Here is a 13,063-nt window from a genome sequence, read left to right as displayed (position 1 = left end):
CGCGCACACACACGTACCTACACTACCTACATATGCATATACATATACACACCACCCAAGGCTGTGCTCCATAGACATATGCGCACACACACATACACATATACACAACCAGAGACACACACATGTCCTACACTACCTACGCATCCATATACATATACAAACCACCCAAGGCTGTGCTCCATAGACATACACACACACACACATACACACACACACACCCCTACACTACCTTCATATGCATACACATATACACACAAACACACTAAAGAAGGGGGCAGACAACATCAAGCACACAAAAATTTATCGAAATAGCTTAAGACTCTGCTCCTAGTTCAAAGGGTTTGAGAACATGGTAAATGAAGAAATAAGGAAATAGACAAACTCACACAACCTAAGACAATCTTTATTTTAGGTTTGTAATCAAAATGTAACCTTTACTTCTCTCATTCAAATTTCTCTATCATAAATCTTTGAGTCAATACTGTTGAACAATTTAAACTAGCTACTCCTTCAGGGACCTTTGAGCTCCCTTCAATTTATTTCCTTGGTAGCTTACTCAAATGAATTATTAAAGATGTCTTTCTTACTGCCTCCAGGTAAAAAGAGACCGCTATGCACAACTGAAAAATATGGGTTCTAACAACAACAACAAAAAAAACGTTGATGAGGATGTAGATAGAGCGAAGCCTTATCTACCTACCGCTGGTAGGAATATAACCCAGTTCCCTACTATGGAAGCCACTGGGAGCAGTTCCCTCAGTAAACCAAAAACTGGCTTCTCTTGATAGCACATTCCTTTAAATCCCAGCACTCTGGGAGGCAGAGGCAGGCAGATCTCTGAGTTCCAGGACAGCCAAGGCTGTATAGTGAGACTGTTTCAAGAACAAAAACAAAAAACAAAACTGCGGCAATGAAATATTCTAAAACTGGGTTGGGGGTTTAGCTCAGTGGTAGAGTGCTTGCCTAGCAAGCACAAGGCCCTGGGTTCGATCCTCAGCTAAAAAAGGAAGGAAGGAAGGAAGGAAGGAAGAAAGGAAGGAAGGAGGGAGGGAGGGAGGGAGGGAGGGAGGGAGGGAGGGAGGAAGGAAGGAAGAAGAAGAAGGAAGAAAGAAAGAAAGAAAGAAAGAAAGAAAGAAAAGAAAGAAAGAAAGAAAGAAAGAAAGAAAGAAAGAAAGAAAGATAGATAGATAGATTCTAACACTATCTCTTGCATTCTAAGAGGCTAGAACATTTGCTAGACCACACAGCCAGAATTAACAATACACCTGATGTCACTTAAGTCATACCAGTTAGCCTGCTGTGTACTGGAACTGCTTAGCCTGCTCCTAAGCGACAATGTAACAATCATCCTTACTTGCCTAGGACTTCTCGTAATCACCGTCTATAATCTAAACTAATGCATAGCTATAATCTTTTTGTTCTTATTGTTTTGGGTTTTTATTCGAGACAAGATTTCTCTGTGTAATCTTGGCCTGGAACTCACTCTGTAGACCAGGCTGGATTAGAACTCAGAGATCTGCCTGCCTCTGCCTCCCAGAGTGCTGGGATCAAAGGCCTGAGCCACCACCACCTGGTCATAGCTGTAATCTTCAATTATGTACTCTTCTGTGCCCCTGACCCAGAACAACGCATGTGTGTCATTTGCTGAAAGCAGCAAATACAGAGGTTGAGAGCAACTTCCTCAAATCTACCATGAAGGCTGACCGCAACATTTATGGATATTGGTTGATAAACAATATTTATAGTAGTTTGTTGTGTGGGTCCGTTGGAACGAGTGACTTCGTCCTCTATAAAGCTGTTAAAGATTTCCCTAAAGTAGCCCATTCCTCCCATGTATGCTCTCTGTGCTGTTCAATAAAGACGGAATGAGGCCCTTCGATTAAGCAGACACACATCTCATAAACTGACAGACACACAGACAGAAGACCCAGACACAGGGACAGATTCCCAAAGACAGCCTTCAGGCAGGCACAGATTCATATCACACAACAAAGGACAGACAACATGGGGAGCATGAGGTGGACAGTTCAAATCTGGGCTCGCTCTTGGTTAAATGACACCAAGGGCAAGTACTTTTATTCCTTTCCTTAATGGGAAACCAATGCGTTACTGCTGACTCAGAGTTAATCACTAATGTGTCTAACCCATGCATAAAATCTGTAAGACACGAAACAAACAAAAAACTCTAGGCAGATCTGCTACATAACCCTGTTGTACAACTGGGTGTCTGCCAGAAAGACTCTAAGCCAGGGAACTACCCAGACTATTCACAACAGCTAAGCTAAGGATCACAGTGGAAGAATGGATGAAGAAAATATACCATTTACAGCCTTCTTCAGTTATGTCATTTACAAGCAACCGGACGTAATTAACCAGAGTAAGCAAATCAGGCCAGTCCCGGGGGAAACTATCAAATGTTTTCTCCTATATGTGGTTCCTAGATTTTATACCTACATGGACAAATTCACATATGTATAGATGACATGAACTTGTACAGGGAAATAAAGGGCTAATGGGAGGTGGCAAGGTGGATATGCTCAGTGGACATGTATCTGTGTGAAAATATCCTCATGTACCACAGTGCCATGTATACAATAATTAATACAACAAATAATGTTTGAGTTTGAAAATGTTTAAAAACACATTTTTTTTTTAAATGAGCAGACGGGTGATGACGAAGCTCAGTAATGAGGCAATGATGTTTTCAATTTCTCCCACAATCTACGAGCAGCCAAGGAACACCTGAAAAGACGCCCACCACAATGACCCGGGAAGTGAATCCAAACCATAACGCACTTGGATGTAGTGACAACACGTGTGATCTCAGCATTCAGAAGACTAAGGCGAGAGAAACCTGGGGCCATGCTGGGCTACATTAGCCAGTGTGGGCTACACAACAGGTCCCCATCTCAGAAAGAGACAACTCTAAATATCTGTACAGATCTATGTTGGAATCTTAAAAAAAAAAAAAAAAAAAAAATCCTACTTGCAAATTATTACAATAATCCTTTGGAAACTTCAGGGTTTAATTTTGAAACACTGACATTATACACAGCACCTGAGACTTGGGGGTATATGTTATATGTGGTTTTAGCTTAATTCTGGTTTGTAATCTGAAATAAAAGCATATTTCCTGTACACTGTCACAGAGAAGTGTATTTCTAAGTAGGAAATCTACACACAACTGCTCAGTAGTGGATTAGCCAACTTCTTGTCAAGAGTCCGTCCCTGAATTCAATGAAGGGTTACTGCACACCCACTCATCACTCAAACCTGTCCCTTTCTACCCTTCCCACTTGATAGAAAACCTCACTCCAAGATTCACTGCCAAATAAAGAAGCATCAAGATTAAAAGCCATGCCATTAAGAAGAAAAACTGCCATCCCTAGTTTAATTCAAAGTACTTGGAAGTTCAATCAATATTTTACTATTAACTTCCCTACCAAGTAAGCTAGAAGTACCTCAAAATAAGGGGTGGGGGGTGGGAACACTAAAGAGATGGTTTGTCGGTCAAGAACACCTGCTGCTCTTGCAGAGGACAAGAATTTGGTTCACAACACTCACATTGAGTACCTCACAATTGCCTGTAACTCCAGTTCCAGGGGACCCAATGCCCTCTTCTGGTTTCCATGGGCATCTGCATACACATGGCAGCTGGCACATACGTGTGTAAATGTTTTATCTAAAAAGAGGGCCTTGATGTGGGACATTTTGATCACACTCTGATGCTCCCAAGACTATCCAATAAAGTTATACCTTAAATCAAGGGGCAGAGCCAGATACCAGCTGAACAGAATTGGCCACAGAGAAGCCAGTTATTTGGACAGAGAAGACGCACAGGAAGGAAGAGGCAGGGACTGGAGTTTGACCTTCCTCTTGGTTCTGGGACAAGTGAAGAGATGTGCCTCTTACGGTGGCCTCTGGCCAAAAAGCAAGATTAGACAGTTGCTACTCAGCCTCTTTGAGCTATAGCAGATTTTCACCCCAGCCCTTGATTCTCAAATTCTTCTGGTAAGTAGAATGACAGAGACTTAATTTAAACCTACATATTGAAACCACAGCAGAGCCAGGGCTGTGGGGCTAAAAGCCCTGGCCTGAGTGGCCGTGAGGTGGCCGTGGGGTGGCAGATGGTAATTAAAATAGCAGTAGATTCATGTGCAGCCACTAAGCCAACCGAAAAATCAGGGATTGGCTAGAAGATGAAGTCATTTATCATTTCAAATTGGGGAAAAACAGTGTTGCAATACAAATTCTCCTCATTAACTCCAGTGAGAATAAAGCTGCAGAGCAAATACATCCTTCCTCCTTCGGGAAAAGCAAACATTCATTTTGCAAGTAGAATTCACCACCAAAGTGTTTAATAGATGTATGCGCGTCATCTCCTGAGCCTACACATGCCCATCTAATTGTACCATCTGTCTGCCGGGCAGACAGTCACAGTAAAGAAAGCAACGGCGAGGCCACTGAGCACCTACAGAAGCAAAGCAAAGAACAGTGGTTACCTAGGGTGGGAAAGGAGCACACAGGGAGCTGTTTAATTCATATACACGATGAATATCGTCTCTAGTGAACACTATGGTGTGCACTTAAATATGTGCTACGAAAGAGCTCATGCATAGCTTGATAGAAAGTATGAGGTCCTAGGTTTAATCCCCAGTACTGCCAAGAAGAAAAAAAGATAAAATAGACCAAAAGGAGACGTAATTTTAATTCTCAAAGGATAAATAAAAATATTATACTTTTAAAGTTTGTTATATGTAGTATTAAGTGTTCATACACACAGGGACACTTCTGAAGCGGGTGGATATGTTTACTCTCTTGACTGTGGTGACACACTCGTGAAATTGTTCACCTGTAAAATGTACAAGGTTTAAGGTACATCAATTATATGACTTACAAAGAAACAGTGTGGGGAAAATAGTCTCAATTTAAGACTTTGTGGTGCCTCCATTACATAGTAAAAAGAGTGAACTGTCTTTCAGTTCACTCCACATATATCCAGCTCCCAGTACATGTGGTTACTTCTTTCTGTTTTTAAAATTCCAGAGGAACAAAGCAATATAAAAAGAGAGAGAGAGAAAGCATGTCAGAATACAAGACCTCCAAGGGCTCTGTAAGGTTTTAAATCTGAAGTGTCTCCTACAGACTCACGTGGACTTGGTGCCCAGGTAGCAGTGCTATTTGAGAAGGTGACAGAAACTTCAAGAGGTGGCAACTGGCTGGAGGAAGCAGGTTACTGGAAGAAGGGCATGACTTTAGGATATATCTGGATGGCCCTTTCCTATCTCTCTGCTCCCTGGCTGCTCTGAGGTGAGCAGCTTCAGCCACATTCTCCTGATGCTGTGACGCTCTGCCATGCCTCAGGTTCAGAGAATGGATCCAATCAACCAAGGTTTGAAACTATAAGCCAAAATGCACCTTGATTCTTTTAAATTGTTTCTGGCAGGTATTGGTCAGTGATGAAGTCTAACAATACATGTACAATTAACAGTTTAGGATGGCGGTCAGTGGTGAGAGCACATGCTTGGTACGTGTGAGGTGCTGTGTTCAACCCTCAGAACCTCGGGGACAGGGAGCACGACAATGACAGGATACTTTTAGCAGGCCAAGATTTGTGAAGACAAAGTAGAAGCAACTGAATTGAAAGGCGAGTCAATCAATTTATAAATTTTCTTGTGATTGTCCTCTGGAAAAAGAAAGGGGTAGGTCTAAGAAGCAGGAAATTGGGTTTTTCCACCAGAGCCCACAAAGGATGCCAAGTATGAAGTCACAGAGACTGGAAACAAAGCAGGTATATTCCAGTTCATGAGGAGAAGCAAATCAAGCATCCAGGTGCTTTCCTCGGGCCATTGTCCAACTGGCTACAACTTCCACAGTTTCAGTAAAGTCTAAAGGAGGTAGTGATCCCTGCCCCTCCCTGCCCTACCCCACCCCACCCCACCCCATCCCACAAGGAACTGGAGATGGAACTCAGGGGCCTGTGTATGCTGGGAAGCACTCAACTAGAGCTTTATCCCTCATCCTTTTAAAGAAATGGTTTTTATCTCCATACTCCTAACCTAAGCAGTCAAATCACAGAGCACAGCCCTTCTCGGACATGTTTAACTACAGCTGATTTAAGATGGGAGAGGTGGATTGACAAATGCCCTAGGGTCAATCTCCCCTAAGATTCCCAACCAATTCAAACAGATTCTAAAGTTCCTTTCCACAAAAATGAAAAAAACAAAACAAAACAAAACAAAAAACAAACAACAACAAAAAACCCTCCATTTTTAAGGGAGCTAGAGAGATGGTTAATAGCACATTCCACTCTTGAGGAGGGTTCAAGTTTGATTCCTAGTACCCATGTCTGGTAATGCATAACTGCCTATAACTACAGCTCCAGGGACATCCACACCTCCTGCCTCCAAGGGCACTAGCACTCACATGCATACATCCACACACATATACATAATAATACAAAATAAAATAAATCTTTAAGAAGTTAAATGGGCAAAGAATCTGAACAGGCATTTCTCCAAGAAGACATGCAAATATCCACCAAGAACATCAAAGGATGCTCTCAGCTCTCAGGCAAATGCAAGTTAAAAATCACAGCATGATGCCACCTCACACCCACTAGAATGGCTATAATTAAAGACAGACAGTAATCACTGTTTGCGAAGATGTGGAGAAACTGGAACTCACACACAATGTGAGGGAATGTCAGATACCTGGCAGTACCTCAAAAGGTTAAATACAGAATAACATATAATTTAGCAATTATACTCCTAGGTATATATCCAAATATAAAGACACCTGCCACAGAAAGACGTACACGCAATGTCCGTAGCAGTTTGTGCATAACAGCCAAAGGCGAAAACAAATGCCATTCCATCCAAGGGTGGACAGGCAGACAGAACGTGGTATACTCTCACACAGTAAGAAGGAAGTACTAACTGGTGCTCCACTGTCGGGGAACCTTGAAAACATGCTGAGTGTAGGAAGAAGACAAGAAGACAAGGAGGCAGTGAAGAGGTCACCAGACTCGAGGGGCAACAGCGACAGGTGGGGAATGGGGCAATGGGAAGGTCCTAACATTGGTTTGTTGGCTGTTCCACACATCTGAACACAGACTATAAACTCAAATGAGCGCACTGTACATATACAGCTTCAGTAAGGCTTTTAAAATGGAGGAAACACGGGGCTGGGGAAGTCCAGCGACTAAGAGAGCACATGGTTCTTGCAGAAGGCCCAGGCTCATTTCCAGCACCCATGCCAAGCAGCTCCCAACTGCCTATGTGTAACTCTAGCTCCAAGGGATCTGACTCCCCTTTCTGGCCTCCATGGTAGCGAGACACACACAAACAACTAGAAACAAGGGAGCTGGAGAGATGGCCCAGTGGTTAAGGACACTTGCTCTTGAAGAGAACATGCATTCAGGTCCCAGCATCCATGCAGCAGTTCACAACCATCTGTAACTCCAGTTCCTGGAGATCCACCAACCTCTTCTGAGCTCCCTGGACACCAAGCACACACATAGTACATATATGCACACAAAACACTCACACGTAAAATGAAATTTGTAAGTCTACTAAAATTTTAAAAAATAAAAATAAAATCTTCCTTAAAGGAGACAGCAAAAACTTAAACAGTAAGTATGCTGTACATTTCCTGGGCTTCCACTTCTGTTAAGATTTGAGTGGATATTTCTTCTAAAAAGATTTTTACTTTTATGTGTATGAGTGTTCTGCCTGCATGTATGTCCTATGTTCCACACATAGGCCTGGTGCCTTTGGAGAGCAGAAAAGGGTATGGATCCCCTAGAGCTGGAGTTACAGACAGCGGTGAGCCTGGGTCCTCTGCAAAAGCAGCAGATGCTCCTAACCACTGAGCCAATGCTTTAGCCCCCCAGCCTCTAGTGACACTGAGTTCCCCCAGCAGAGGCCCCCTGACTGTCTTAAAATCTCACCCATGCTCCTACCAAGTCACGTACTCCCATACCTACCAGCACCTACTTACATGCCAGGTCCACTGAAGAACACACAGTCAGTGCTTAAATACTGAGGGGTCCCTCCTAACAGTCTGTAAGATGAGTTTTGTGTGGGAGGTGGAGCAAAAAGCTCACTTCTCATCTGACTTCTCTATTTAAACCAGAGATACTTTCCTAAATTAAATCTCTCCACTTCAGGTAAGTCTCAAAAAACTTGTGAAGAAACTCAAGTCTCTGCCTGCCTGCTTCTAAAGCACTTTCCTGGCAGTGGAGACTGTACTGAAGGATGCCAGGACCCTCCCTGGATGCGGGAGACACATTCAGTGCAGCACAGGATCTATGGACCAGTGGCACTTCACTTTACCAGCAGGTGTCTCTCTCCTCTTTGATTCTCAAGTGCCAAACCACAAGGAAATAAAGGGGAAAAAAAAGAAAAAAGAAAAACCATGAGCTGCCAGGAGGGAGCAAGGCTTGGGCTACAGGGAAAGTGTCTTTACCGTGAGAAGAGGGAACAGAAACTCCCCACAAACGTCCTCTTAAGTCATGTGACCCAGATTAACAGTCCGCAGCTGTAACTTTCTTCTCCAAAACACCTTACCCCACACTTTCATGATCTAACCAAGAAAGCCTTCAGACAAACGTCCACTGAAGCCTCTCTGAAACACCACTACCAAACCTCAGAATTTAAAGGCCATCAAATCCCAGGAAAGTTTGAGAAACTGTCACAAGCAAAATCAGTCAAAAGAGCCTGACCAGGAGGTCCTGACCTGGAACTGAAACATTAGGCAAAACTACTTGATTCTGAATAAAGTCCTCTGAGTAAATATATTTATTAATCAATAATGACTGGCTCATTAAATGAGGCAAGCAGCTCACGTTTGTGTAAAATGTGGCAACTGGGTGTTGAGTACATAAGAACCTGCTCTCCAATTTTCACAATAACCCTGAAGCTGTTCTGAAATAAAAAGCATATGTTTTTGCATTTCAGAAAAAAAATCATCACTAGCTGCCCATTTGGCCAAGTAGGATTCTATTTTAAGGATTTGTTCCAACTGCTTTAACATGGCTGTTTCTTTTTCAGGCATGTTCCTAAGTGACTGGATGGCGGAAAAGAAGAGCCGCAGGCTTGGAAGAGCAGACAGGACTTGGTCAAAAAGAGAAGCCTGGGGGAAGCTCGGAGCCGAGGGCCCGCCACTTCCAGCCCAGTGCTAGCCACACGGATCACCTCAAACCCCTAAAAACACTCAGTGTTCACAGCATGCACAGCCTCATCCAACCATGAGGGGAAAGGAGGCTGGAGGGTGCAGCAGTGATGGGCAAGCTGGGCAGCCCTGGCCGTGACTCACACGAGGTCTTACTGAATGATAAACCGGCCTCTGGACAGTCGTATGCTCCAAACTTTCCTAAAGCCCCCAAAGAAAATGGGGGACCAAACAGTAATTATCTCAACTGAAAAGCATTGGAAAACTACTTAATACGTATGATAATTATTCAGTTTTTAAAATTTTAGTTATCAGCTCTTTAAAAAAGAAAGCAAGCCGAAAGTTGTAAGTGGGGGTCCATGTTATGCTGCATCGATACGCAGGGGTAGGTGGTTTTCTTGTCTGAGTTTTAAACAATAGGCTGTGGCTGTGAAGAAGGGTGTGCTAGACTCCTGCCCTGTCAGCCGCAATCTGAAGCATCAGTTTCGCCTTCTTGGTAGGCAGCCAAAGTTCAAGAATAATATCCGCCAAGGGGGAAAAGTAGCTTCAGTGAGACTCACTTCTAAGCTTCAATCTTTTTGTTTTTACTGTTGTTTGTTTTTCCAGACACTGTCTCATACTGTAGCCGAGACCACATGGAACTCATTATGTAATTCAAGACGGCCTTGAACTCACAGTAATCCTCCAACCCCTACCTCCTAAGTACTAGGATTACAGATGTGAGCCAGAATACCCAGCTATCAAACTTCAATCTTTTAAAGAGTTAGGGTGTCCCCCTTTTTAATTAAAAAAAAATTGTTATAATGCAAGTGAAAGTCTGAGCCAGGCACAGTAGTTTACACAGGGCTGAGGCAGGAGGATTGCCACAGGCTTGAGACTAACCTGGGCTATATAGTGAGTCCTGGGCCAGTTAGGGCAATAAGGTAAGATCTTGTATTGGAAAAAGGTAAAATGTGAGCCTGGTGGTATATGCCTGTAATCCCAGGTACCCCAATTGGCTGGTGCTGGCTGCAAATTCAAGGTCAGCCTGGGTAACTTAGTAAAAAGAGGGCTGGGGTCCAGCTCAGTATAGAGCAGATGCCAAGCAAGTGTGAATCCCTGGGCTTCGTCCTCAGTACCACATAAAAGAGAGACAGACAGAGATGGGGGAGACAGGGAGACACAGACAGAGGCTAGGGAGATGGCTCAGTAAGTAAATGCTAGCTGCGAAGCTCATAGGCCAAGTTCAGTCCCTGAATCACATGAAGAGCAGGACGAGTGGTACACATCTGCAATCCCAGCATTCCTTCTGTTGAGATGGGAGGCAGGCAGGGGACTCGCCCAGAAGCCCATGGACCGGCTGCTGGGAGTACAAACAAGAAGGCAGAAAGAGGAGCCAACTCCTGAAAGCTGTACTCTGACTTCCAATGTGTGTGCGCGCGCATACACACACACACACACACACACACACACACACACTGATTAGTATCGTTCAACAGAAAGGAGAATGGGAGAAAAAAGTAAACACCTATCCCACCTTAGCTAAGAAACTAGCAAAGAGGTCAGAAACTGGGAATGTGAGACACATCCCCTCTATCTTACATACTCTCTCGGTGGGCGGACTCAGTACAAAATCAGAGGGAACCCACACTGCAAAGAACTGAGCAACACCTGTGTGAACGTAATTCAGGAAAGCAAGAAGCAAGCTGCAGTGACTTACTACCTACGGGAATGAGATGAGTGGGCTGTGATTCTTCCAGTTTGTTCCTCAACCAGTCGAAATCCTGGTATCTTCTGCGAACAGAATATTCTGGCAAGTCAAACTCCACCCGAGTGCTCTGCAAAGAAGAGAGAAGGGAAAATGTGCACAAGTGAGTGGGAGTGCATTCTGGCTGAGGAAAAACACTTTTAGAATAACCAAATAAGGCAAGGGCACACTTCCTTCCACCCATGCACCAGACAAAACCAGAGTTTACCAGGAGGCTACAAAGTCAAGGAGCTAGGATGGAGCCCAGCATAGTGGCGCACGCCCTTAATCCAAGCACTCTGGAGGCAAAGGCAGGCAGATCTCTAAGATCAAGGACAGCCTGAGGCTACAGAATGATTTCCAGGAGACCCAAGGCTACACAGAGAAACCCTGTCTCAAAAAACCAATAAATTAATGGATGGATGAATAAATAAAGAATGGATGAATGGATGGATGGATGGATGGATGGATGGATGGATGGACAGACGAACAGATAGATGAGAGAGGGAGGGAGAGAAGGAGGGAGGAAGAAAGGGAGAGAGGAGGGAATAGATGGAGCTAGGATGAAAACATCAGATCTTTGGTTTGGTTTTGGTTTTGATTTTTTTTTCCTACCCTCAAGAAATGGAACTGAGCAATTCCTCAGAATTGTCTAGAGCATTTGATTCATTTCCTCCAGCTTAACTCTGAGAGGGCTGTTGGTTTTTTCCCCCAGAATAATATAATTTCAGATATTGTTGCTGAACTGAACCCAAATCCATGGGAAGGAATGTTGTATCTACCTTGTTACATATGCTCACAAGCCTTGCTGAGGGCCAAGGGAGCCAACCAAGCAGGACAACAGAAGTCTGCTCCCATGTGAGGCAGATTCTAAGACCTGCCAGGTGCAGTGGTGTACGCCTTCAGCCCAGCACTCAAGGCAGAGGCAAGGGAACTCTATGAGTTCAAGGACAGCTGGCCTACATAGTGAGTTCCAGGCCAGAAAGGCTATACAGTGAGACAATTAAAAAAAAAGAAAGAAAAAAGAAAAAGAAAAAAAATCTACCATATTCTACCAGAACAATGACTTTGAATGTATACTGCATTTTAGATATAAATGAGGAAATGTCTAGAAAAAAATAACAAAATGCCATGTTGTTACACAAAATGTTAATGATGTATGAATTTATAAAGTTTTCTGAAATGTAATTACATCAGTTTAAAAATAAACCAATGTTAAATAAGATTAAGTTACACCAAAATACGATTTTTACTTATTAACTACTATCTCTTCTCAGATACACCATCCCTCCCAAGGTGGGTACCAGCAGTTACTGATCTCAAATATGAGATAAACTACATGATCTAAGCCACATTTTACAAATGTATTCTTTCAGGTCCAAAGTCTGTTTTAATGCAAGACTTCCAGAAAAATCCTTAAAATACCTGAAGAAGAGTCATTCGCCAAACAAGGCTGTGCGCAGCTTTTGGCTCTGAGGTTATGATGTCGTTCTCCCCAAAGCTGTGCTCCTGGCCTAAGCAGAACTGGAACTGACCCTCAAAGGGAGTCCAGCCCCTGGCACTGTAAGTATCCATGAAACTTATCCTTCCCCATGTCAAAGCAGGCGGAGTGGGAAGACTTGGGGAGACACACCACAAAGATACTGCTCGGTTACCAGGAGGCTTCCCAGGAAGTGGAACTGTGGATGAACTCAGGCACAGCGCAGCAGGACCACCACCGACCCACCGTGCTGTGCTCTGTGGCCCCAGGGGCAGTTAGTATCCACGCCAGGTCCCTGAAATGCACAGAGTCTTACTTTCCACCACATTACGAGCTTTGAGAGAGACATTTTCCAGACCCCTTCCAACACCCGGCCTCCAGCAGAAATCCCGTCGGCAGTGGTGAGGGGAAACATGGTTTTCATCATGACTAGGCAACCGAGTCTCTCCTTCCACCTTCCTAAATGTTCCATGATCAAATCTACCAATTTTCGTATTATGTCCATCAGATCAATTCCACAAACCACCTTTATGTTACTTTCCTACTCTATGAAATCAACACTTGGTAACTGCAAAGGACACAAGCAGAAGCTGTGTTTTATTCAAACATTTCTATATCTGGAGATCTGGCTCTACCCTTTTGTCTGTATAGGTTATATTTGATTATTTTGAAACCTCATGAAA

General features: G+C 43.6%; 1 protein-coding gene across 1 annotated transcript in view; it reads right to left on the bottom strand.

The window, feature by feature from the left end:
• Positions 1 to 13,063, bottom strand: part of Snx30 (sorting nexin family member 30) — a 107,163-nt gene that overhangs the window by 30,293 nt on the left and 63,807 nt on the right. Inside the window, exon 3 of the mRNA XM_036177488.1 lies at positions 10,881 to 10,991. Coding sequence (XP_036033381.1) covers positions 10,881 to 10,991 — 111 coding nt within the window. The remainder of the gene's footprint in view (positions 1 to 10,880; positions 10,992 to 13,063) is intronic.

The sequence above is a fragment of the Onychomys torridus genome, chromosome 2, assembly GCF_903995425.1.
Source record: "Onychomys torridus chromosome 2, mOncTor1.1, whole genome shotgun sequence".
NCBI classification, from domain to species: Eukaryota; Metazoa; Chordata; class Mammalia; order Rodentia; family Cricetidae; genus Onychomys; species Onychomys torridus.
Note: the sequence above shows the minus strand (reverse complement) of the source record. Positions and strands in the feature narration are given on the sequence as shown.